We start from the raw sequence: 27,735 nt of genomic DNA, 5'->3' as shown, positions 1-27,735 counted from the left end.
AATCTGTTACAATGCATCTCTTCCCCTATGGGGATTAATGTCATATTGTGTCATATGTGGCAAATAAACTAATAAACTAAACTAACACTAACCCTAAAAAACGAATGACTTGCAGCTGGCGGGGGTGGAGTTTCTGCAAGCCGGACAAATGGAGTTGGATTTCTCCCACAACATTATAATGATACAAAGTGGGTTGATCATCGGTAAAGCCATCCTTTAAAATGATTGACCTGATGGAGAGCCGGATGGAAATGTATCCCATCCGGCTTCCTTGGAACTTCTTGGTGAACCGGTTGGTGCTGTAATAGGATTCATGGGTCAGGTCCACTGTATGCTTAGTTACTGTATATAAGCGAGACAACGCTTCATTCTTGCAGTACATCAGCTCCATAGAGATACAGAGGAACATCCAGAGGTGCACAACAGAGGCAGAGACACCACAGACATCATGAAAACTATTGCAGCTTTCTTGGTGGTGCTGTGTCACCTGCACATCAGTCATGGTAAGTCACCATCTGATACTGTATATTTTCCTGCAACATAACAGAATAATCCACTCACTGATGATGATTTCCTCTCCACAGCCTGGAACTGTAACGACGGCCCAAACCTGTCCTATGCCAAACAGATTGACGCTGGACAGGGACAAGTGGTCGCCACAGACAAATACAATCGCAACTATTTCCTGGGTGGATCCACCTGGTTCAAACTGCCCTCAGCCAGCCTCAAGCACATCACAGTGGGACAGGCAGGGATGTGGGGCGTCAGCACCAGTAACTACGTCTACAAATTTGTGGGTGGCTACTGGAAATATGCATCTGGAAGTAAGAAGGGGAGAATTTGTTGTCATTTGCATGCCTTATTTCACCTTGGGGAAGTTGGGTCATTGCTGCAGTAAAGTGTAGTAGATAAATTACCTTACTGAAAAGATACACACACACAAAACAGAACATATTAAAAACTTCAGATACAGTAGCCGACTAGCCGTGTTTGGAATGGTTCACTCATTCACTCACTCACTCACTCACTCACTCACTCACTCACTCACTCACTCACTATTCTCCAGGTGGTGTTTATCATATACTAATAATAATATGGGGAATGATCAAACAAGTTTCGGACACTAACTCACTCTTCTTCTCCTTTGGTAAACACGGCAGCATTGCATTGTGGTAGATAGGAGAACATGTAGGGTACATTCTGTTCACTAGGAATTGCAATGCATTGTGGGTATTTTATAGTGGACTATATAGTGAATCAAATTAACAGATGAGAATTCGGACACGAGTACAAAATGGCCAACACACTATATAGTCCACTATTTCTGTCATAGTAGGGATCGGTTTCGAACAGGGCTAGTGTCTTCATTGTGCTAATACATTGCTCCTGTGAGCTAGAAAGAATCCAGACAAACAGATTTACAAAACATATTTATGAAGTCAGGACAACATGCTGACTAAATACAATACCTCTGTGTTTTTCCTTGTTTGCAGCTTCAATGAAGCAGGTTGACGCTGGTAATAATTTCCTTGTGGGAGCCACTAGCAGCAACCTCTATGCCTACTGTCTACGGAGTAGCTACACTTTGAGCTTCCGCAAGGGCTCTCTCTACTGGAAATATACGAGTGCTTATTTTATCTACTACAGCTGCGGCCCCTACGGATGCTGGGGAATATACAAAAAATACTACTATGTCTTCTTCATAAAGGTGGGAAACTGTTTGCAGAGCCCATGAAACCTTGGGCCCTATCTTAGTACAGGCGATATCCCCTATTTGCACTTGCGCACCTGTTTTAGCGTGCCTCAAAGGTCCCATTCCGTGCAAAAGCTGTTTTTACTTGTAAATGTATATTTACTGCTGTCATCCCTCCCTGTAATGAGTGGTCACAACCTCAGAACTGCCAGAGTTGTATTTGTCCCTATCCAGCTTCCCCCTGCAGTCTCCTTCAAGCCACGCCCCTTACACTCTGTTCCCCCAGACGGGTTAAAGTGACGTCACGCGGGTCCTTAAGCATACTGCGCGCGGTCTCTCTCACACAAGCTACCTGCACCATTTTGTCTATAGCCACAAAATTAACACTTCTAGCTGGAGCGACGCCAACTGTACGTGATCCAGCAACTGCGGCGGTGCATTCGGTAAGTCTAGGCATTTTGAGATGTCCTCTTTAGCGTAGCAACCGTTAAATTAGCGATAGCTCGTTGCTAACATTAGTTGTGGACACAACCTAGCATGCTGGTCCACGGACGCTAATCTGATTGGCCGCTGGGAGTGTTAGTGGGAACTGTTAGTTCTGAATATATTATAGAAACAGACCATTCTTGGGAAGCGACGAGATGAGGAAGTGACAACTCCGTCAAAACGAACAGGGTTGCTATATTTTCGACAAATTAATCCAGAATCATGTTTTATGGACCAGAGACACACGTTTTTAAGAGGTTACAGCTGCACGAATTAAGACCTTTAAGGGCAGGGAAGATAGTGGTCCGCTTTGTGCATTTGTCCAGGTGTTATGCCGAGTTTTGCACCCTGCCCGGCAGTAGCTAAATGCATCCCCACCTCACGGGAGCATATTGTAATGATTTATAGAGAAATGTAACTGTTTAAAAGTGATATAATTGTCTGGGTAGACGTGACCTCCCTGATTTCTAAGTTAAAACAGCCCAGAAATATGTTGGGGATGCAATTCTCGGCGGGGAGGCGGAAACGTTCACGGCATGTGCCGCAAATTAGAGGCGTGCCAAATCATCTGCGCCCCCAAAATGCCAGCGCAAAAGGGATTTGGGCGGTCTCAAGTAGCAGAATTATTCACAGGTGTGGCCAGGCAATGCCTGGGCATTACATCAATAAAAACCAATTGGATTCCCGTCTCGCAATCGCTGTTTGCGCGAGGCATGCAATATGCTGTAATTCTCTGCATGCGCAATAGAGTGGACTCACTCGTGCCGAGGACAGAGAGAGATGGAGAGAGCTTATTGACAGATAGTCTGTGGTGCCAACGACCCTCCGGGTTATGGAGGTGAATAGCCTATGTCCTTTGTCCAACAAGTTTTCTCAATTAATTTCCCTCTTTGCGATGTGATTAAAGTTTCTCAGTGAGTTATAGTTGATTGCCTCACTGAATTATCTGCTAATACTCAATTTTAGCAGCAGAATTTGATGTCCTGGCATAGCAAGGCTGTGCGTAATGACATATCCAAAAGGAATTTTACTCTGCACTGCGCACGGAGATCATGGTGCGCTCAAGCGCAACGGGGTATTTAGCGTGTAAGAGGTGCTTTTAAAAGCTCTTAGCACAAAGTAATTGCGCGCTGCTGATGATAGCATAATGCCATCTATCCCCACATTTTTGCGCTGAGACGCCTAGTTCGGCATGTGGCACACCTATGTCCAGTCAAATTATAACAGGCATGCGCTTGTCCACGCCCCCAATTTACATTGCGGCGTTAAACGAGTGCAAACACTAAATTACCGCTTTTGCGAAGATAGGGCCCCTTAACTCTTATGCTATGTTTATATTATTATTATTTAGTACATTAATCGAACACTCATAGATCATGACTGCCATAGTTCGGTAGTTACTGATATATATATTTTTTGTGTGCAACTGATGGCAGTCGTTCTGATGTTGACACCTCTTTACAGGTGAATCCGTATACCTGCAAAGTCTCTGGAAGCAGGAAATATATCTCGGGAGTGTACTTGAAAATGGTTGAGGTGGGCAGTGACGGCAGTGTCTTTGGAGTGACCAGCTCCGGCCAGGTCTACGAGAGGTAAGCCATTACTCCACACGATCAGGTAACAACACCCAAGAGGGCAGTCTTTACTGTGATTGTGAGCCAAATACCCATAATATTGTGTTAATATAATAATGATCCCAATAATAAACTAGAGGGCACTGGGCAGAGTGCATGCTACCTAGAGGGCACTCGGCAGAGTGCATCATGCCACCACCGGCGCTTTCAACCTCTCTACAAAGTTGTGTTGTGTAGCATAAATCCGTTAAAGTTAGGTGTCTTTTTGTGATTGCCATCACCCATTGTCATGCCCCCTTTTGACCAGTGGGCAGACATTAATCAGGTCTACTGTAAGTTGGACCGTGTCCTACTTTTCTACAAAGTTTCGTGCAAGTTTGTTCATGACATATCCTGACAAACAAGCAGGGGCGAAAACATAACCTCCCGGCCAACTTGAGCATATATATATATATATATATATATATACACAATAATAATAATAATAATAACAATAATAATAATTGATTGGATTTATATACAGTACATACACAGTATACACAGTATATATACAGTATACTTCCTCAATACTCAAAGCGCTTCACTCAGGGGAGGGGAAGGGGTGAGGGAACTCAACTCATCGACCACCGATGATCAATTGACAGACTTGTACATTCATCTCCTCTCTCAACAGAACCGGCATCTCAAGCAGTCTTCCATATGGGAGCGCATGGAAGTCCGTCCCACTTTGCAGCATGAAGCATGTCAGCTACGACCTGGGAATTCTCTGGCTCGTCACCACCTCTTCTCAGGTCATGCGGTGCACACGCTAATGTCAGACGCACAGCGACGTACAGTTCTTGTGTAACGACAATCCAGTCCTTATCTGCTCTATACAATATCTTTCTCTTTTAGTTATTGAAGAAGTGTGATTTTCTTAGGACAGAGTAAACTGTTTAAAGACCCCATAAAGTCATGTTCTAAGATGTATGTAAAATATTCTACTTTGAATAATAATTTGTGTCTCATATGGTACCCCCCCCCCCCCCCCCCCCCCAAAAAAAAAGGTTGAATTATCTTGTTACAATTCTTAAAATCTACTCCTTCTCCATCATTACAAAATGATAGTGTATTATAGAGTCTGCAAATATATTTCATCTCAAAAGTTTTCCTGCTGGACACAAGATGTCTCCTACTTCACTGTAAAGTCCATTCTCAGTGTATGTGCACCGGAGGCTTCAAGTTTCCACATCACAATTAGTTAAATATTGGACAGGGATTAGCTTCAACTATTTGTGACATCTCAAATCATGTCCCGCCCCTAAAATTGGATGTTCAATGAATACAGAGAAATGTTCCACTTTCAGCAGATAAATGTGAAAACAGCCTTCTAGTGTCAAACTAACTCACAGACATCATTCTGAAGCTCAAACACCTGAAGGAACAAGAAGAAAAACACATTTTTGACTTTAGGGGTCTTTAAGTGTCTTTTTTTAGAGAGATTACTGGGGGGTTTCTTTTTAATATAGAGCAATATAGAGTTTTTTCCTGTTTTTTCTGTCTGTTTTGGCTAAACTTGTCTAACAATATGCATTTGCATGTAATGCATTTCCATTCAAGCTGAATTAAACTATTTGCATCCAACCGGTTGTTGTTGTTGTTGTTGTTGGTGTGTGTGTGTGTGTGTGTGTGTGTGTGTGTGTGTGTGTGTGTGTGTGTGTGTGTGTGTGTGTGTGTGTGTGTGTGCGCGCGCGATTTGCAATAAGATTTGGCTGGTGGTCATTTTGGACCCTGTGGAACACAGGATAACACAGGATTTACAGCGCAGCTACACTCAATTAAAGCCAAACCCTCTAATTGACGACAGACATAAATGAACATTTAGTCAAAATTAAGGGCTGGGACCATAAGGGATCATTTCAGTCCCATCCCTGAGGCTCTGGGTTATGAGCCCCCTGAGTTATTGGGCCCGTGGGCCTGGGCCTGGTAGGCCCATTCGTTAATACATCACTGGTTAAGCCGGCCAAGAACTATCAGCAACAAAGGCTGAATGTTGCCTCGCCTCACGTAGCCTGTGTCGGGCCCACACTCTGCAAAGACTACAGCCGGCGGTCAACTAGTGCAACTAGTGACTGCGGATATACCAAACCAGATACATGCAACAACGCAGCGTTGGCCTACCATTTTCACACCACTCTCACTCACCACTTGGCACTGGCGTTGTCAGCCCTTGCCTGGTCTTGTGTGCTTGTGGAAGAAGAAAGGAAGATGATATGCAGAAACAGGCTCAAAGGGCTTTCCTGAAGGGGCATTGTGAAAATATCTGTGTATTGACCGTGTAACTTTTAGATACGCCTGTTTTGTGTTCAAATGTCTTCATGGTCAAGTGTAGCGCAGATGCTCCATAGGCGTTGCGGGTATATTGGTTCTTTAGGATAATGGCAGAAATCCAACTTCTCTCACACACACACACACACACACACACACACACACACACACACACACACACACACGTGCACATACTATGGCACACTCCCAACAAGCCATCAGTCACAGAGGGAAAAGCAATTATAGCAAAATTACTAATACCAAATGCTTTGGTCAAATCAGTAAATACGCCTTAGAATAATAAATGTATGCATTAATCGGTGGCTAATATCTATCCTCCATATAGGATGCCTTTCCACAGCCTCGGGAACCCCCGTCCCACAGAAAAGAATCACATTCAATTGCTACTTGTTCTAAGCCACTATGTTTTTTTTCTCTCTTTTTCATATGTATGTTTTTTCATATGTTTGTTTATGTTGGGTTATCAATCTTAAACATACCTTCCTCTGAAAGTATGACGTTACCCGGTTTTACAAACACAAAAAACAAGGCATAACACCCCACCCCCCAACATGAGAAACAAGTTCACATAGACATGAGAAAGGGGGGGGGGGAGAGGATACAAAAACATCAAAAAGGGAGGACCCCAAAGAAAGATAAGAAATATAGGCATATATATTACATGCCCATACAGTACATACTACATACATACTGTACCAACAGGTTCTCACTCCGAGCGCGTAGCATATTGACGCTTTGTCCCGTCCCTTGTGCGTCGCTTGTTACTAACACGGTACCCTTGAGCGACCCATGAAACGACTTGGGCTATCCGACTAAACTCAATGTAAACCCATGGAAGTCATCTTTGACGCTCATGGCAACTGCTCCCCCATTAGTCAACTGCTCCCCCATTAGGGTCTGGGGGGAGGTTAGGTTTAGGCGTGGGGGATGGGAGAGGTTAGGTTTAGGGTTAGGGTCTGGGGGAGGTTAGGTTTAGGCATGGGGGGTGGGAGAGGTTAGGTTTAGGGTTAGGGTCTGGGGGAGGTTAGGTGTGGGGGGTGGGAGAGGTTAGGTTTAGGGTTAGGGTCTGGGAGAGGTTAGCTCCTCCCCCCAGACCCTAATGGGGGAGCAGTTGACTAATGGGGGAGCAGTTGCCATGAGCGTCAAAGATGACTTCCATGGGTTTACATTGAGTTTAGTCGGAAAGCCCAAGTCGTTTAATGGGTCGCTCAAGGGTACCGTGTTAGTAACAAGCGACGCACAAGGGACGTGACAAAGCGTCAATATGCTATGCGCTCGGAGTGAGAATGGGTTGACTGTACATACGTACATATATACAAATGTAACCAGCTGCATACGGCAGGAACTCCCCAAGAAGTCACACGAGGACAGCAGTAGTTCAAGTTGATTTGACTTGTTTACTGTGTGAACAGACAAGATATCCCAGGCAGCAGTGAATATACAGGCACAGACAGGACGGTCACAGCCACTATCACTTCTCTTCAGTCGCCTCGTTCAACTCACAGGTGTTATCCTATACACTTGAATATAAAAAACTCCAAGAAAATGAATGAATCTTAATTACAACAGTGTCATCACATACCTGTGTGAACAGACAAGATATCCCAGGCAGCAGTGAATATACAGGCACAGACAGGACGGTCACAGCCACTATCACTTCTCTTCAGTCACCTCGTTCAACTCACAGGTGTTATCCTATACACTTGAATATAAAAAACTCCAAGGAAATGAATGAATCTTAATTACAACAGTGTCATCACATACCTGTGTGAACAGACAAGATATCCCAGGCAGCAGTGAATATACAGGCACAGACAGGACGGTCACAGCCACTATCACTGAGTGAATACAAACAGGATATCTTTTAACTTATACATTTACAATCATTTTTCTGTTCACACTTAACACACATGGACAAGGTACAACCATTTTTTATACATACATACAAAATACCGTTTCCATTTACATCAGAGTTCCTTTTCTTAAACTAACCAAATTACTTGCTGATATCAACACCAGCGCCGCCATTACTGGGCTTCTACCCACATGAAAACCTAACGTGAGTTGATATAAACACTTGGGTAAATACGTTTAAAGTTGTATCTTCTACAATGATTTGGAGGGAACGTACAGAACGAACCACTCTAGAAATGTGCTAACCTATGCACAGTTTTATCTCTGCATGGAAAATGACATGTATGTATGTATTTTACACGAAGAGGACAAAAGTACACACCTTCTCTTCAGTCGCCTCGTTCAACTGAAGAGGAAGTGAGCGCGCTCTGTGAAAAGCAGGCTGGAACATACCAAGTATTCCAATCCCACGGGGGGAAAGACAGAATGCGAGTTGCAAACAGGAATGTACCAAATATTCAATTCCACGGGGAAAGAGACAGAATATTACATTCCTAGATACTGATTTCCCAACTAAAATAAAATAAAAGACTTGGCAGACATTGTAAATGCTTCACAATTAACTAGAACTTATGGAACTGTTTTGTAACCCTTCTAAATTACCAACACTTTACATGGGTTGATGAAATCTATACTACCCTGTTACACAAACATACATACATACACACACACACACACACACACACACACACACACACAAACATATATATATACACACCAGTGTTGGGCACTCATTACTAAAAAAGTAATATATTACATATTACTCGTTACTATTTTCAAAAGTAATATTATTACTTTCCTTATTACTCCATGCCAAAAGTAATTAGTTAGATACTCGTTATATTACTTTTCCGTTACATTCCACACAAATGGCAATAGGCCTTTTTCACTGCAGCGATTTTGTGTCTAAAAGGCAGGAGGTAACACAGGTGCACCAAGATTAGGGATGTTAATTAGGGCTTCCAACTTCCAGTCCATTTAGGTGTTCCAGTGCTGGAGCCCTAATTAGTTAGTTGGTTGCACCTGTGTATACTCTGTCTTCTAGACACAAATGGCCGTTGTGAAAAAGGCCCATGGCGTTTTTCTCATCAAAATGCAGACTTTGCGGTGCGAATGTGTGAACTAGGTCTATTATGTGCCGTTCCATTTAAACTAATCGCTTTGCCAGAGCACAGCTTCCTACAGAGATGCTTGATGAAGAGCACACCTGGCTCAAAGTGATGACTGACAAGATGCAATCTTTTAAACAGTGTCTGTTTTATAGAATGAAGTATGCACTGCCAATGCAAACTCAATATGTATAGGCTACATCTTTGCTTAACAAGTTTGTGTCACAAATAACGTTAGCTCTGCAACATTAACATTAACCTGACAATAATAACAGCAATGTTTGATGTCCACCAGCTTCTGTTGTGCTGTCCTCTCGTCTCGTAACGTTAACGTTAGGAAGTTTGAGCTCGTGTTTTTCACAGTGGAAAGAATGTTAGTAGCCTACCTGTCCTGGACACCGTTTACATTTGACTTTGATGTTCAATCGTGTCACCTTTCTTCCCGACAAAAACAAAGTCAGCCACGGATTTTCCTCCTCGGCTCAACAGGGCAGAGAGGGAGGTGTGCCTGCCTGTTGCCTGGTGCTCTGAATGTGCTCTGCGGTGATGTCACCTTGTTTTGGGAACAAAGCCATGCTGCTTGTGATCAGTGAATGCCGACTGCGTGTCGTTTTGCAGCGCAGCGGCATCACAGAATGGACTCAACAAAAGATGTAACGACTAACGTAACAAGCTCGTTTATCTTGAAGTAACTGTAATATTATTACTTATATTCTATAGTAATTCGTTACACTACTCGTTACTTGGAAAAAGTAATATTATTACAGTAACGAGTAACTAGTAACTCGTTACTTCCCAACACTGATACACACACACACACACACACACACACAAACATATATATATACACACACACACACACACACACATACATAATGGCCTCTATCTTCCGACAGGCGCTATCCCCTTTATCTCCTGCGCATGCTTTAAGGCACGGGAGATAGCACTCCGCCTTGCGCCACCTCACGGGAGCATACTTGTAATCATTTATACAGAAATGTAACTGTTTAAAAGTGATATAATCGGCTGGTAGACGTGACCTCCCTGATTTCTAAGTTAAAACAGCCTCGGAATATGTTGGGGATGCAATTCTTGGCCGGGATGCGGAAACGTTCACGGCACCTGTCGCAGACGCAAATTAGAGCCGTGCCGAAATCATCTGCGCCCCAAAATGCCTGCGCAAACGGGAGTTGGGCGGTCTTAACTACCAGAATTATTCACAGGCGTGGCCAGGCAAGGCTGAGCATTACGTCAATCAAAACCAATCAGATTCCCGTCTCGCAATGGCTGTTTGCGCGAGGTTGCCTCGCCGAGGCATGCAATATGCTGTAATTCTCTCCATGCGTAATAGAGTGTACTCACTTGTGTGAGGACAGAGAGAGCTTATTGACAGATCGTCTGTGGTGCCAACGACCCTCCGGGTTATGACGGTAAATAGCCTATGTCCATTGTCCCACAAGTTTTCTCAATTCATTTCCCTCTTTGCAATGTGATAAAAGTTTCTCAGTGAGTTATAGTTGATTGCCTCACTGAATTATCTGCTAATACCCAATTATAGCAGCAGAATTTGATGTCCTGGCATAGCAAGGCTGTGCGTAATGACATATCCAAAAGGAATTTTACTCTGCACTGCGCACGGAGATCATGGTGCGCTCAAGCGCAACGGGGTATTTAGCGTGTAAGAGGTGCTTTTAAAAGCTCTTAGCACAAAGTAATTGCACGCTGCTGACGATAGCATAATGCCATCTATCACCACATTTTAGCGCTGAAACATCTGCTTTGGCTTGTGGCAGCCAATGCCCAGTACAATTATCACAGGCATGCGCTTGTGTCCGCCCCCAATTTGCATTGCGCACGGCGTTTAACGAGCGCAAACGCTAAATTAGCGCTTTTGGGAAGATAGAGCCCAATATGTGTTAAGCCACTACGGGCCCTATCTTCGCAACGGCGGTAATTTTGCGGTAGCGCCCGTTTTGCGCCGCGCAAAGCCCTAATTGTGGGCGTGTCGGCCCGCTGCGCTTTACGTCATCTCGGCGCAAACGTCCATAGGCGTGTTTATGCCCATATAGGATTCACAAGATGAGATCACTCCCCTTAAAAGCCACAGCATCACCGCCATCACACACCAGCTTCTTTCTTGCTGAGAGCAAGCAAAGAAACAGAGAGAGAGAAAAGAGAGCGGGGGAGAGAGAGAGGGGGAGAGAGAGAGGGGGGGGGGACAAGAGAGGGAAGAGAGAGAGGACCGCAGTGATGTCCCAAAGCGTGCGCTTACTGTAATTAGACATTTCGTTCTATAGGCTATAACATAGGCCTACACATCTAAAAATATTTGTTTCTTTAATAAGGTAGGAATGTGTGAGATTTTAATTCTAGCCTATTTCAATAGCCTATACCAGAATTGTCCACTCGTGTTAAGCTATTGTTGCATGGTGCAATTGCAGGTAGAGATGTTACTACTATCAATGGTTACTGTATAGCCTACTGGCCGGTGTTGTGTCAGAAAGTGATTTGCTACCAGAAACTGATTTCGATCCACGGGACTGCGCACAGCGCTGACTCAGTGCCTCTACCCACAGCGCTGACGCAGTGCCTCTACCCACCCTGTAGCCTACCGACCCACCCGGCCTGCCTACACGGCCCAGCTCACACCTTCTCCGGGGAGACCCCCTCCAGGACACGGCACACTAGCCGAACACAAAGCACCCCTCCCCGCGCTACACACAGACTCCCGCCCCCCCAGACCCTCGTTCCTCTGGTAATCCAATTCAAAACGCAAATCACTTTTTCGCACAAAACCATGACAAACGAATTCTCATTGTTAAATCAAGGTGTGTTTTTTTCTCAGCGCGGGCCGTGCGTAATTTGGGCCTATCCAAGCGAGGATTTCCTGCACTGCGCCGGAGAATAGTGTCTGCGCTCAGGCGTACGCCTGGCGTAGTTTTTTTTTCCGCTGAGACCTGCTATTTGGTGGGGTTAAAATTGAGAGCACCCAAGGCCTTTTTTTCTAACACATTGCGCTGGAACGCCTATTTTGGAATGGTCAACGCCCAAACCTCTCTTTGCTCTCAGAACATACCGACAGTAACTTCCCCAGAGCGCTAAATGACACTTGCGCGAGACACATGATAGGCTAGAGGCCCATGGGTGCCTGGGCAACGCCTACACCTGTGTCATCCTAGCGCAAAACTGGACGGTGGAGGCAGACGATAGCTTAAGACGCTGGGAAGATAGCAATAAGAGGTGCGCAAACGCAGCGCAAATGATATAGCGCCGTACGAAGATAGGGCCCTACATGTTTAATCACCTCTAATAGCGTACCCAGTCTCGTGCCGCGTCTATGTGCCGACAGGCCGCAGTGCCGACAAGTCGCAATGCCGATAGCCCACAAGCAGAACCAGCTGAGCGAGGCGGTGTGCAGCGTGTCGGTGAAGCTAACCTCTCCCAGCCCACGCCAAACCTAACCTCCCCCCATGCCTAAACCTAACCTCCCCCAGACCCTAACCCAAAACCTAACCTCTCCCAACCCCGACGCCTAAACCTAACCTCCCCCAGACCCTAACCTCTCCCACCCCCCACGCCTAAACCTAAGGTCGGCATTGCGGGTGGTCTGCATAGCGGGTGGACACCACACAGTCTCCCACAGGACCTTTGAAATTAGTGTGCAAAAAGGAACATTTAATCCTGATCTTAAACAGATCTGAACAAACAAGAAATCATTGTCATGACATTGTTACCTATTTTTTAATTATCCTGCTGTCCCTCATGTGTGAGGATTCCCCTCAACAGGGAAATGATCTCCCCGATCCCTGTGACCTCATAGTGGTTGTTTGCGAAGTTGCGGTCGCGGCATCTCGGACAGCTTTGTTGATTCACCAGCCACTGTCTGATGCAGGCATGGCAGCCAACAAGGCTGCGGCAGCAGCTGCTTGTGACTGGAGAGGACATGATGTCTGCAGAATTAGAAAAATAGTACATCAGAACAACAACTGGATCAGTATAGCCTATCTTCATGCCATTTTGATACCTCTATCATGTTTGTGCAGAACAGAGGTCACCAATATCCAGAAAATAGTTTTAAATAGCCCACTCAAACTCACAGGATATCACACATTATTAGGCATTTTGCTATCATTTGCATTGTTTACATTTTTAAGTCTTACATAACATACTTGCTAACAGAATCTCTGCAATAGATGTAACAGGTAGGTTTACAAACCGCGGCAGATGACACACTGTAAGGTGCCTTTGATGGAGGCTTTTTGCACCTCTGTGAGGGACACACAGGAAACCCCATTTTCACGGGCCACTCGGCCGAGGTCCACTATCGATGCCGATATAGCTGGCAGGTGTTGAGCTGCCATTTGCAGCTCCTCGACCATGGCCAAGGTTTCATCTTCCAGTACACTGGTAGATAAGGAGATGAAAAATCAAACAAACAAACAAACAAAAGGGTTACATAAAACAATACACCCTTGACTCTCCTATTTTCTTTTACAAACAGTACAATAACTCATGAGTGGATAACCAAACAGCTAATGTATCTGGATTATGTGCTTGGAGCTTGAAGATACAATTTATTTGATGTAGTCTAGTACTTGCATACTTTACATCTTTTACATATTAGAATCAGGACAAATCTATCCTCACAAAAAAAGGAAACACTTTTAAGTAGATCTCTCCACCATTTAAATGTAAACATTTGATTAGCTATAGATACAGTCACAGGTCACAAAACATTACTTCTAGTGTGGAACGTTGGTGAGATCACGAATCAGGATGTTCTAACGGGCTAGTCCCCTCGCGGCTATTGCGTACAATTGCCAAAATGATGAGACATTCCCATTCTAACAGCAGATTTTAATCTCTATTAAGGAATTCATTTTCAGATGTTTGTTTACTTTGTGTAAATTAAAAGGTTATTACCTGGACTTCCTCCGCTTTCCTTGGCCTAAAGCCTGGAACTGGCTTTCCAGGACTGCCACCACCTTTCTTGCACCGTTGCTCCAGAAAGCACAGGCTAAAGAAAAGATAACAGAACAAATTTTTTTTTTGTGATCAATTTTTTATTGACATCAGTAGTTCAGCATAGTTACATGACAATATGACAGACATTAGTCAGGATGCATGAGCCCTCAACCCACCTGCCCACTCATATCACCCCCCCAATACCCATCAGAATATATGCAGAGTGACATCAGTTTTGTATTTATCACAACACAAAAAGAAATACAAAATGAAATAAAATATAGGAGAGCCCCCTCTCCACCCCCCACCCCCCACCCCCCCGCGGTCTCTTGTTTAAATTAACTGTCTCACACTTCGCTATTGGAGCACTGGTTCCTGAGGCACTGAGGTCATTAAGTCAGAGATCTGAGATGCTACACCTCTCCAGAGTTCAAGAGTTGAGGACTTCGCTCTATTAACCCTCGCAGTGGAAAGTTCAAGCATTACTATATCGCGAAAGTATGCCAGCCATTTATGAATGTTAAGTGAGTGAGGAGGAAGCCATCTTTGGGCTATCATTTTCTTGACTGCGGTTAGGCCAGCAAGCCAAATCTTCCTCTGCTTCCCCGATAAGTTAAGCTTAGAGTCATCATTAATTAATAGAAGTATTGGGTCCAGAGGGAGTGGGTGTTCAATTAAATCTGATATTATTGAAGTTGTTTTATCCCAGAATTCTTGAACTAGTTCACATTCCCAAACCATGTGTAAAAAAGTTCCGACTTGTTCCGGTTGACAGAAGGAACAGAAAGGATTGGGAATGGCTCTAATCATGTGTTTTCTCTGAGGAGTCCAATATGTCCTATGACAAAAGTTGAAGTGGATCAACTGGTGATTTGGGTTCTTGGAGCAGCTGAAGATATTTTCCCAGACTGTGTCCCACTCAATCATGTTTCCCTCTGAGGTCAAATCCTCCTCCCACTTTCTACTTATTGGCAGTTGTCCTATGTGTGCATCTGTTAGATTGGCATACAGTCTCGACACCAATCCTCTAAAGGGTGAACCAGAAATCCAGTTAATGACTGGGTGTGCCTCAAGACCTCTCCCCCATGGAGCTCCATAACCTTTCAGGGCAGAACGTAAACGTAAATAAACAAAAAAGGTATTTCTTGGGACATCAAATTGAGTTCTTAGATCCTCAAAGCATAATAAACCATTCCCGTCATACATGTGATTAAGATTATAGATGCCTTTCTCACTCCATTGCTTACAAACAAAGGGTTTATTCCCAGATAGTATATGCATATTGTTCCAGATTGGAGTTTGGAAATGCCATTTGTTAGTGTAACGTAAATGTTCCTCCACTCGTTTGAGATTGACTATGGTATTGGCTATGATGGGACCAACGGTTGACCTACACTTCTTTAACTTAACACCTGAGAAAGCCACATCCTGCAATCTTTGCACTCCAATCACTTGTTGCTCTAAATCTCTCCATGGAACTGTAGACAAGGGTTTAATCCACACTTTTATACATCGTAATTGATAAGCCATGTAATACATTTTAAAATCAGGCAAAGCTAAACCACCATTGTTTTTTGTACGTTGCAGGGTAGAATATTTTAACCTAGGTTGCTTATTGTTCCATATGTAGCTACGGATTAGTGAATCAAGTCTTTTCCAAAAAGTTGTTGGTGGGGGCAAAGGAATCATTTGACTGAGAAAATTAATACGAGGTAACACGTTCATTTTAACCACAGCAATCCTAGATCGTAATGACGCTGGAAGAGTGGACCACCTGGCCAGATCACTTTGAATGTTTTTTAATATTGTCTCATAATTGTCTTTGACAATCTTATCTAGTGAGGATTGTATGCTAATACCCAAATATGTAATTTTGGATTGAATCGGTATCTTATCATACACGGATGGTGTCGCTGTCTTATTGTTTAGAAAAAGCAAATTAGATTTATCCCAATTGATTTTATAGCCGGCGAATGAGCCAAATTCGTTGAATGTCTTGAGAATGTTTGGTATAGATTCCTTGAGGTCAGAGATATATAACAGAATATCATCTGCATACAACGAGATTGAATTGTTACATGACTTAATTTTGATATTACAAATTTCCTTCTGCCTTATCATTTGCGCCAATGGTTCAAGAGAAATCGCAAAAAGCATGGGAGAAAGTGGGCACCCCTGCCGAGAACCCCTTCCAATCGAAAAGGGTTTTGAGTGCAGTCCGTTTGTTGAAACCATGGCTGTGGGATTTGCATATAACACGCGAACCATCTCAATAAACTTGGCCCCGAGGCCAAGCGTTTCCATAACTTGCCAAAGGTAGTTCCACTCTAGCCGATCGAAGGCTTTTTCAGCGTCAACTGATAGAATTGCAGTAGGTACTTGGAATGTGCTAGCCTCATGAATCACATGTAATAGCCTGCGTATGTTGTCCGCGCCCAGGCGCTGAGGTATGAAACCCGACTGATCGGGGTGAACCAGTTTACGGATAAAACGTTCCAGTCGGAGTGCCAGCACCTTGGCATACAGCTTAAGGTCAGCCCCCAGGAGGCTGATCGGCCTGAAGTTAGCACAGTCCAAGTGATCTTTACCTTTTTTGGGTATTAAGGAAATTAAAGCAGTGTTTGTCTGTTGAAGAAAAGTGCCTCTCTTTACAGCTGAGTTTATGGCTTGAAGAAGGGTTGGCCCTAATATATCAAAGTACTGTAGTAGCAGCTCAGACGGGATTCCATCTAGCCCTGGAGTTTTGCCTTTATTAACCCCTTTCAAAGCTGATTGGAGTTCCTGTAGTTGAATTGGTTGGCCGATTTCTTCTGCCTCCTCGGGGTCAAGACTGGGTAGATTCAAGTTTTCTATACATTTTTTGTATTGGGTCATGTCTGAATTGGAGTCGGCTGTATACAATTTTGAATAAAATGATTGAAAGGTCGCATTAATATCTTTTGGATTGGCTGAAACACCACTGGGTGTGCGAATGCTGTTAATTGCCGCTCGGGATTCACTTTGTTTAAGTTTAAGAGCGAGTAGCCTACTTGGTTTGCAGCCATTGAAATAGTAGTTTTGCCTCACTCTGTGCATTATGAATTCGGCTCTTCTTCTTAACAGGTCGTTCAATTCTGTTCGATGTGTCATTAAAAGGTTTTGTGTGGATTTAGAAAAACCCGTCTTAAGGGACTGCTCTAAAGAAAGGCACTGTTCCTCCAATTCAACAATTCTCGCTTCTCTACTTTTCTTCAAATGTACAGCAAATGATGATGTGAAATCCCTGATGAAACCCTTAGTTGCTTGCCACACAAAAGAGGGGTCAGAGACTGAACCTGAGTTAATTGAAATAAAGTCATTGAGTTTGGCTCTAAATTTCAGATCAAAATCTGTGTTCTGGAGAAGGGACGTGTTAAACTGCCATCGTTTGGACTTTTCACCCAATGCAGTGTACTCAAATGTAGTTATGAGCGGGTTATGATCAGATAGAATAGCTGGATCCATTGTTATTGTTTTAAAAAGAGTCTTGAATTCACCAGAGCACAAAAGATAATCAATACGGGAATGTGTATGATGTCGTGTAGAAAAGAAGGTGTAATCTCTACTCGAGGGGTTATGTAGCCGCCAAATATCAGTGAGATTTAGGGATTCCACCATTGCCTTAAACATGTCTGATGCTTGACTTTGAACATTAGTGTGGCTAGCCCTTGATCTATCTAAGTTCAGGTCTAATACTGCATTCATGTCTCCCCCTATAATTAAGGAGTATTGACTAAGTGTTAGCAATTCACTGGTTAAGTGTGGAAAGAAGTTTGCATCAAATACCGTGGGCGCATACACAGAAACAAAAGCAATTTTCCTGTCTCTCATGGTGGTACATATGTAGGAAATTCTACCTGTTTGATCCTTGCTAATTTTATCTATTGAGAAGTTGCATTTTCGAGAGAGTAAAACAATTGAGCCCTTCGTTTTCGTACTTTCACTAGAAGAAGCCGCCACCTTGTAATATTTGTTTTGTAAACGGTTAACATCAACTTTGCGTAAGTGTGACTCCTGTATGAGAGCCACATCAACATTCTTTCTTTTTAAGTAGTCAAGGAATTTAGCCCGTTTGATTGGTCCATTGAGCCCCCTAATATTGATTGAAAGGAGCGAGAGATCAGCCATTATCAAATTGTAGCTGGTTATTGTCAGTTCCCCTGTCGGACATTACTGAAGACAGTAATATGTATAAACCATTGAGCAAAGTGTGATTCATATATAAAGAAAAAAGAAAAACCCCCTCCTCCTTCAGACCGCAAAACCCCTCCCCTGTTGTCAAGATACGCGACCACATCAAACGCAGATCGCACACACTAACCCTCTACCTCCTTCTAACTGAAGCGTGGGGACGTTCCAGGACCCACCCACATCCGCTGCTCTGGAGTGCTGCTCCCACACAATCATAAAGTATGTGAAATATCACTTCCTTAACTATAGTCTGTCCTGTGACACTACTACTGAGTAGATAAATACTCGTGACCACCCAAATAATTTTTGTGTGTATGTGTGTTTAGAGACACTTTGTTTCACATGAATCGCGCTACTCCCAAGCGCAGCTGTCACGTAGGCTGGAACGTTCCCCACTAGAATGAGTCAGGTTTGTTTACATAGTCAAATTAGCCCTTACAGCTCGGGTGACAACTAGCATCAACATTCGTAACGTTAACTTATTAGCAGGGTATAAACAATAATCAGACTTATCTTAACATAGATAGAGCAGTGTTAAACAAGTTATTTCCATTTGTATAGCGCAAATCATAAGTTTCCCAGTCCAGAAAAGAGTCCAGCCTATTCCAAATAAAGTGAGAGCAAAACTTACCCACCGTGATAGGCGAAATGCATGGCTGTCCTAATCATATCAATAAACGTGCGCCCACAACAAAACGTAAATCTGCCAGTTCCGTATGAAGAGAGTCAGCTTTTCCGTGGATCCAGCAGTCCGTATAAGAACGTAATCACAATAGTAGGCTGCGCATGTCCCGCTGTAAAAGTGAAGATTAGCCCACGCATTTCAGAAGCTAATCGTTGGTGTCCGGCTCCTTCTCCTGTCCTGCCTCCAGTCGTGGGGTGTCCTGTCGTGGTCTGGGGTCCTTGTCCCTGTTGTTTGCCTCTCTCAGCTCCAGACAGAATTCTTCTGCATCCTTGGCTGTGGTGAAGTTGTGCGTATTTCCTTTGTGATTTACCCTCAGAGTGGCCGGGTAAATCAGGAAGTTGAGGATTCCCTTGGCGTAAAGCTCTCTCTGCACGTCCACAAATGCTTGACGGCGTTGTATGGTAAATGAGCTGTAGTCTGCTTTAAACCGTAACAGCTTCCCAGAGTCACGAATTGGCCCGTTCTTCTGTGCTTCTCTCGTGCCTTGCAGAATTGCCTGGCGGTCTTGATATCTCAAGCACCTGAATATCATGGTGCGTGTGGAGCCTCTGCCATATATTCTGTGAGCCCTGTCAATCTCTATGACAGGCTTGTTGCTCAGAACGGGGATCCACTCCGGCAGTTGTTTTTGTAGAAAGCCGATTGGGTCATCCTTCTCACGGCCCTCTGTCAGCCCAACGATGCGTATATTATTACGCCGAGACCTGTCCTCCATTTCGGCCATCTTGTGTTCAATTTTCAGGTGATCACCGATACAGACATTGACTGACTTTTTCATCTCCCGTGTTTCCCCTTGGGCATTGTCCACCCGTTGCGCCAGGTCACGTACAGTGGTACTATATGTTTCAAGTTCTGCCCGAATAAATTGTAGTGAAGTGTTGATCTCAGACACTGCTCCCTTTACTGCATTGTGAACAACGACTTCGAGCATGCCTTGTTGTTTCTCTAACACTTTGGCGATAATATCCTCCATGTCGTGCTCCATTTTATCGTCACCCCCGCTAGCTTCTCTGAGTTGTTTGTCGCTAGCCGCGCTAGCTACTCCCGGTTGCTTGTCGCTAGCCACGTTAGCTGCTCTTGGATGTTTGCTAGCTGTTTTCGCTGTTCTCTTTTGCTTGTCCGCAGGTGTAGACAACGATTTTATTTTCGACCTTGTACCACTAGACATCGTCCTGGACCCATAGAGTAGCCATTCCACCTATTTAGTGGTTAAATAAACCTGACTTAGTGATAAAATATGGAGGTTTATGAGGAGCTCTAGCTGTCTGCGGCCATCGCGGTTGCCGGTCACGTGATCTCTCCCTAACAGAACAAATTTTGAGTATCATCTGTATCCAAGAGACTGCTGGAACCTACAGAGAATTATGTCCTTGTTGTCTTTACCAGTAATAATCTTGTTACATCTCTCTTAAACTTTCACATTCCCAATTCAAAAAAAATCTGACCATTGTTATTATGAGTTCTTCACTTCAAGTATGGGATTCTAGATCTAGTTGAATCAATGGTTTGACAAAGTAAAACTGTTTTGATAAGAATTTTACAAAATGTCGATTTAAAAAAAGAATGGTGTATGAAATCCCTTGGTTCAGATGCTGAACGCTGCACAGAAGAGGACATGACTTTGCCAAACCATACCAACAAAAGAACATTTCTGGACCAAGCTCTGGAATTGTCTGAATGTAACAACGACTAGTGGATTGTACATGGCATTGGAAAATAGGTAAATTACCCCTTATAGCATAAGTGCAACAACAACTTATGCTACAACTTGCTTGTAACAGATGAGATGAGGTATGGAGCTAGTAGCCGACTGTTCTAGGCCAGCCAGAGTGTACAGCAAGAAACAGAATAAGTTGTAACTATGAAATATACAAACAATTATGAGAATAGTCTTCAGTGCCAGACAGATTTGGCAAGTATTTACTTTTACTGTACAATATCAGTCTTTAACTAAAGGCTACCTATAAATCAGACTTTAATTAAGACCTTTAAACAGGGGAAGCACCGAACAACGACTTATTGTTTCGAAGGTACCAGTTAATCATATAGTTACCACCTTACATACGGCATTCGCTGAATATGCCCACATGGAAAGAATCTATATGTACCCTATATGTTTTAATATAGGGCCACATATAGTTTTCCCATATATGGTGCATACATAAAATTGGCCGTTTTCCTATATTATATGTACATATATGTACCTATATGTATAGGTACATATATGTACCTATATGTACATATAATATAGGAAATCGGCCAATTTTATGTATGCACCATATATGGGAAACCTATATGTACATATATGTACCTATATGTAGGGTTTTAAATAAAAAAAAATAGCAGCGCACACGGGATTCGAACCCCGTTCTCCACCCCGTTAGTGCTGAGCTATACATTTTCTTATACTAACCAGAGAGCCGGGCACATTATATACTCTCTCGCACACAACGTAGACCACAATTGTCAGCGATCGGGAAGTTATTTTATGTGATGCATACGATCGTAACAGACTAAAATGATGTTGTGTGTGTGTGTGCATCTATAGTCTGTAGGCTGTACGGCTTCAGAGGTTAACTTCATTTAACACCAGAGACTCAGGAGGTAGGCCTACACAGAGCCTCGTATAGTCTGTTACAATAACATAGTGTGCCCAGAGCACCTCGTTCCGCACTTGGTGCAGACCGGTGCAGACCGCTTTGGTCTAGTCAGTCACAGCTAGTAAGTACTTGCGCATGCTCGTTGCTGCAGGAACTGAATTCATTATTTTATAGTATTGCGCTAAACTATTAACCATAGTTGTGTCCTGGAAGCTTTTTGCTGGCACCACATAGCCTATAGTCCCATATTTATGATATTTCATGTGACATAAAATGCGTTGAAATGTAGTTTTCGTGTAGATCAGATTTCAACTCTCAGTTACACAATAAAAGACAATAAAATGCCAATTCACACACTATCAATATTGTCTCTATTCCAAACTACAACAAATGTTTTAACAATATGATGAACCAAATTGTGTTTTTTTACACGTTTACGTTGTAACCGCATTTTAGCCGGTTGAAAAGAGGGTGAAATTAGGTCTTAGACGTTCAAACCCAATATCACCCAGATTTAAACTAAAAATCAACGTTGAAAAAACGTTTTGTGCTCGCTGGGTATATATGGATTATGACACAGTGTATACAAACAGATTTGTAAATGACCTATATAGGAGGCATATACCTTGTATTGTGTACATATATGGCCTATATGTGGATATAAAGAAGTGAGACCTATATGACCTGTATTATGAACATATAGGGCCTTTATGTGTATATAAAGAAGCTATATAGGAGACATATATGCCCTGTATGTGCACATATAGTACCTATATGTGGATATAAAGAAGCTATAGGAGACCTATATGCCCGGTATATGCACTTATATGCACCTGAATCTGGCCTATATGCAACCTATATGCGGCATAAATGTGGCCTATATGCGCATATATGCACCTAAATCTGGCCTATATGCAACCTATATGCGGCATATATATGGCCTATATGCTCCTATATGCGCATATATGCACCTAAATCTGGCCTATATGCAACCTATATGCGGCATATATATGGCCTATATGCTCCTATATGCGCATATATGCACCTAAATCTGGCCTATATGCAACCTATATGCGGCATATATATGGCCTATATGCTCCTATATGCGCATATATGCACCTAAATCTGGCCTATATGCAACCTATATGCGGCATATATATGGCCTATATGCTCATATATGCTGCATATAGGTTGCATATAGGTTGCATATAGTTGCATATATGTTCATATAGATTCTTTCCATGTGGGTGCCATTATTCCAGCCTAAGCCCTATTCACCTTTTGTAGCCCCGCCCACTTGGTCCATTGTATCACGCCTACCTGCCGGCTGTTTTACCTGCTCAAACTATTCTAACTCACCTGGTCAAACCTAGTTTGACTCACATGAGTCAGACCAGGTTTATGAGTCACAGGAAGTGTAAACACAATTTGAACTGTCCTGTTTCATTATGTCCATAACATTCCAACAGGTTGTTATAGTTGTGTTTCTAGTAAATGTTTATTTTTCGTAGAAAAAATACCACCTTTAACACGTTCACTGCCAATGACGAGTTGACTCGTCAAACACAATCCAACCGTTCACTGCCAATGACGAGTTGAGTCGTCAAAAAAAAAAAATTTTTTTTTTTGACGGTGCTACGTGGATCAATGCCCCCCACGTCTCCTATAACAATATTGGAAGTATTGAATGTGTATAATCTATTTTACTGACCAACTAAGTGGCGACAGTGCTCCCCCGACAGAGAGAAAGCCAACCAAAAACAGCCGCGGGAGAAAGCCATTCTCAAGGAAATGGCTTGGCGATTTTACAGTCATCAGTCACCAGACTCGCCCGAGAGCGGCCGCGCCAGCAGAGCAGCACACCGAGAGCGGAGAGCGGTGCCTGGGTGCTGGCGTGGGGGATTGCAAATTTGCATAATAGATTATGGGTGAAACACACTTTGAAACACCCGCAGAAAGGCCAGAATCGCACGCATTCCGAAAACCCAGAAACGAACGAGCCTCATTCTCATACTGTAGGCGAAAACGCTTTCACGCTGCTGCACGGGCGCACAACGGTGGGGGGTTCCAAAAATAGCCCGGTTGAAAAACACAGTTTGAAACACGCAGCATAAAGCCTAGAATCGCACAAAGCTTCATCAAAGCTCTCAAACCCAAGAACCAAGTGAGCCCTATCCACACTCGCTGCCAGGGAGGGAGGCTGCTCAAACTCGCAGCAGCAGCAGCAGCAGCAGAACACTCGCTTGTGACAAACGCAGGCTGAAAGCCACCAGACACGCCCACGGAGGGAGGAGTTTGAAGGAGAGGGCGTTCAGAACTATATTGTTTAGATGTCTGATGTCTCACTGATGCCAAAAATAAATGGTTAAAGTGACTGTTCTGCCTGTTTGATTGAATTTCACAAAACTGCGATTATCTCAGCTTTCACTCTCAGACGCTGAAACCATGCTGTACTCAACGGCTAATATCTACATAACTACTAACTCTACAAACTAACTCTTTTAGACAGAGAAAGCACACATTCTATTAGTACTTTTGTGAACTTTGTGTTCACAAACTCCAAGCAGAAAAGAATCCTCGGCTCTTTTAAAATGAGCCAGAATCCTCAAAAAACGGCTTGGCAGAAGCTACCTACAGCAAAAAAAAAACGGCTGGCAGTCAATGTGTTAATTAGTCATGTGACCCATATGTATTTCACACCCCTGTGAGTGCACGTGACATTAGATTGAACGAACCTGATGAAGATATACGGGCGAAATACATTCGCTAATAAAATAATTTTTGGCCAATATTCTTAGCTTTCATACTTGGTGAAGGTCCTCGCCCGTGGTGGAGGTCTTGGAAGTCCTGCCTGTCCCACTGCAGCCGGGATAGCCGCAGGAAACACCCGGAACCCGGGCTGAGCGGCTGGAGGTGCTGCAACAAGTATTCAATTTGTTGCCAACAAAGTGCTTCTGATTAAAAATAATAAACACAGCACTTTTGTTTTAGCTCCCATTTTTCATGCGTTGAACTAAACCTATCAAAGAAAGACTACACACAAACGGCATTAATATGTGCGGGGGGATATGGCATAACACATAGCTGCATCTAGACTTAAAAAGCACCTAACCACTGTTCCTGAAATGGAACTGCCTCCTGTGATGTCAGCGCCAGCAGAACGTCCAGTAACAAGTGATGTCACAAGAGGAGAACACCCATTTAGAATGACAACTTTTTCTCTAAATTTGTGCACTGGGTGCCTGTTTTTGGTGTATTTCTTATACAAATCATGAGCCCAAGATATCAATTGATTCCAAAATCCAAACATGCTTTTTAACCTAATTGGTTTGGGTTGTGGTCAAAGCACGACAAACATGTAAGAGGTCATCTTCTCGGGCTTTGGAATGGACTTTCACCTTGCGACAATTTTGATCATTTTCTGATTCCCATAATCGATACAGCGACCAAGCCTATACTAATTGGCAAAGAAAATAGATTAATCAACAAAATAAATTATTTTGTAATACTTATTTGCAGCCCTACCTGGAGGAGCTTGTACAGGGGCAGGGTCGGTCAACATCCCCGATAGGGAAGTAGCCGGCTGGGTCTGGGAGTACAATTAGCCCCCCCTCCGTGATCAAAAAAATTGATGGCTCCACAAGCTGAAATTATAGGGATGACAATATATTTCTACAGTTAATTATTTTTGATTTCTCTCTCTCTCTCTGAAAACCCCCTAACAATATCACTATATTCTCTGAAATCACATGTTGAAATTACAAAGTGTAACTTTATACTTTTCAATTGGACAATTGAAGATGCAGTAGATATTATCACTTAACATTACCTCGCTGATGCACTCTACAGTGAGAATGAAACTAGAGAAAAGACCCTGCAATGTCCAGTTACTTTAGTTCAGTTATGGTGTAGCCATTGACTGTATGGTGTAGCCAGCCTATTAGCTTGGTAGTAAAGCCAATAGCAGAACTCTGCTCATGTGACTCGGTACTGCAGCATATATAAAGTCAATCTGCGTGCCTGGTGTGACGTCAGAGCCACGACTTCAGGATGGATGGTTGACGGCTGTTAATTGATCTTGCTTGCTGTCTCATTATTGTGTGCATTCATGACGAGAAATGTAAGTCATTTCTTGCTTATAATGTGGTGTTCCCTATCTGTGTCTTTGAATTCCCGGGTTAGTACTACAATTTCTGTAGGCATCACATCTCAATGGTTAATTGGCAGTTGCTTTCCATGAGCTCCATGGCCAACACGGCGCCACCTAGTTTGAGTTTTTGCTTCAAACACGTAGGCTACAACCTTTAGTGTAATGCAAATATGGGAGGGATGTAGATTTAGCTGTCTGACCCTTGAAATAGGCCTAAGTGCAGTCATATAAGTTTATGAGCTTATTATACCAATGGTGTAGGCTAGTACATGACTTATTTGTCGTTTATTTCTTGGCTTGATTTCAGCCCACACACACACACACCCCAATCTAAATAGCCTAGGCTAACCGGTCAAGAAAAAGCCAGTGAACATCATCAATGTGTCATTAATCATGTTCTAACCATGGTTCTAAGCGGGGGTTGCATGGTGGCACATGAATAATTGCTCTGTGATTATTACGCTATCTTAGGGTTGGTGGCGATCTACATTGTCGTCGGTACAACTCGGAAACTCAGACGAAATGCTTTGTTAATTGACACACCCTTGGGAACGCGACTCAGGGAGGAGGCATCAAGCAGTGCTCAAGGGGCTATCCGGGGTGCTGAAGCAGCCGGAGCGCTGGCAACCAGGACGCGCCGGGCCGTTGCTGTCCAGGGTGCTGAACAGAGATCCCGCGCTCATAACAGCGGCGGGAGAAACTAGCCTATAGGGAAAGGCCATGACATCATTCGCTTGATTATTGTGATTGTTTGCACCTGGTTGGCAGCCTTTATAACCTCTTCTGCTTGCAAACTCCAGTGCTGATCGTTGCCTAGCTGCTGCTGTGTTCTGGCTACTCCGGTTCGAGACCCTCTGGAAGGACCTCAGTGAACTTTGTGCTGGACTGTGTTCATGATTCATCTGTCTCAAGAGAATTAGTTTATTCGTCGGTCTCCGACTACTGTATAGGCTAGAATTAGCTTTAGGCTTAATTGCTGGTTATTGTTGATTTGTTCCTGTGTTCAAAGTCTTCAAGTAAAAAGACAAGTATTTTGACTCCTGACTCTGTCGTCTCTGCTCCTGGGTCCAAACCATTATACACAGCATAACAGTTAATTAAGCTGCCTCCACATGATCTCTCACCACGAGTTAAAGCGAGATCAGCGGTAAATAGGTCAAACTAATAAACCAATGAACAAATTCAACTTTGAGCACAGTGCAAAATCACTTGGTGCATGGCGAAGTTGGGGAGCCACGGCCCCAGGCGCAAGTTTTACCGTGCATGCATGTTGTGTGGAAAGCTAAACACAATAATTCACTGATGTAGGCTATATCAACTTTTTTGCTTGCATGTCATTAGTAGTATTATTAACGTCTATGTTACGATTAGCGTTAGTTTCTTTCTCTCCACGTAGAAAAGTTTACTCGCATTTGGTTTCCACATTTCAATGCCATTATAGCCTACAGCTAAACAAGTGCTGTAATTAAAATATAACATTTAGCCTACCTTAAAAATATGAGACAAGGAGGCAGCGGAGACGTCGATTTCTCTGAATCTGTATTCTCTGTTTGTGGCTAATACAAGTGATGTCCTCCATTGTAGCGTTGGCTGTGTGGAGAAAAAAGTAGAATAAAACGAAAGGATAGCCGCTAGCCAATGCGGACTTTTATAGTATTGGCAAAATTGCGGCAAAGTGTTGACCCTTCCGCTTTAGGTTGGTTTAGCCTAGTCAATAGGCCTATCTTCTTTTTTTAAGCCAGGGGTTAAAGTCGGAGAGGGGCCTCCAAGCAGTTTCATGGGAGGCTCAGTGAATGGAAGTTAAAAATATATAGTTATTAGTAGGTAGGTGATCAAAAAGAAATAGCTCAGAAATAGAACTTTACTGCCCCCCCCCCCCCTTACTGCCCCCCCCCCACACACACACACACACACACACACACACACACTTTCTCTGAGTCAGAACCAAATAAGTGCCTTCTGACAGACCTTTTTTTAGTCTGAAATATGCCAAACAGCAGTATAACTTATACTGCTGTTATA

The 27,735-nt window shown here is 43.3% G+C and overlaps 2 protein-coding genes across 2 annotated transcripts in view; one reads left to right on the top strand and one right to left on the bottom strand.

The window, feature by feature from the left end:
- The window catches only part of LOC310781877 (fish-egg lectin-like), an 880,613-nt gene that overhangs the window by 33,925 nt on the left and 818,953 nt on the right, over positions 1–27,735 (bottom strand). The window lies entirely within an intron of this gene.
- Positions 399–5,376, top strand: LOC310781926 (fish-egg lectin-like). Its single transcript, XM_083642568.1, has 5 exons — positions 399–503; positions 585–824; positions 1,494–1,708; positions 3,644–3,771; positions 4,427–5,376. Exons 1-5 carry the CDS (start codon positions 449–451, stop codon positions 4,563–4,565), a joined length of 777 nt encoding a protein of 258 aa, XP_083498694.1. The 5' UTR covers positions 399–448; the 3' UTR covers positions 4,566–5,376.

Source organism: Poromitra crassiceps (genome assembly GCF_964638095.1).
Source record: "Poromitra crassiceps genome assembly, chromosome: 9".
Classification (NCBI taxonomy): domain Eukaryota; kingdom Metazoa; phylum Chordata; class Actinopteri; order Beryciformes; family Melamphaidae; genus Poromitra; species Poromitra crassiceps.
This window is presented reverse-complemented; position numbering and strand designations above follow the sequence as displayed.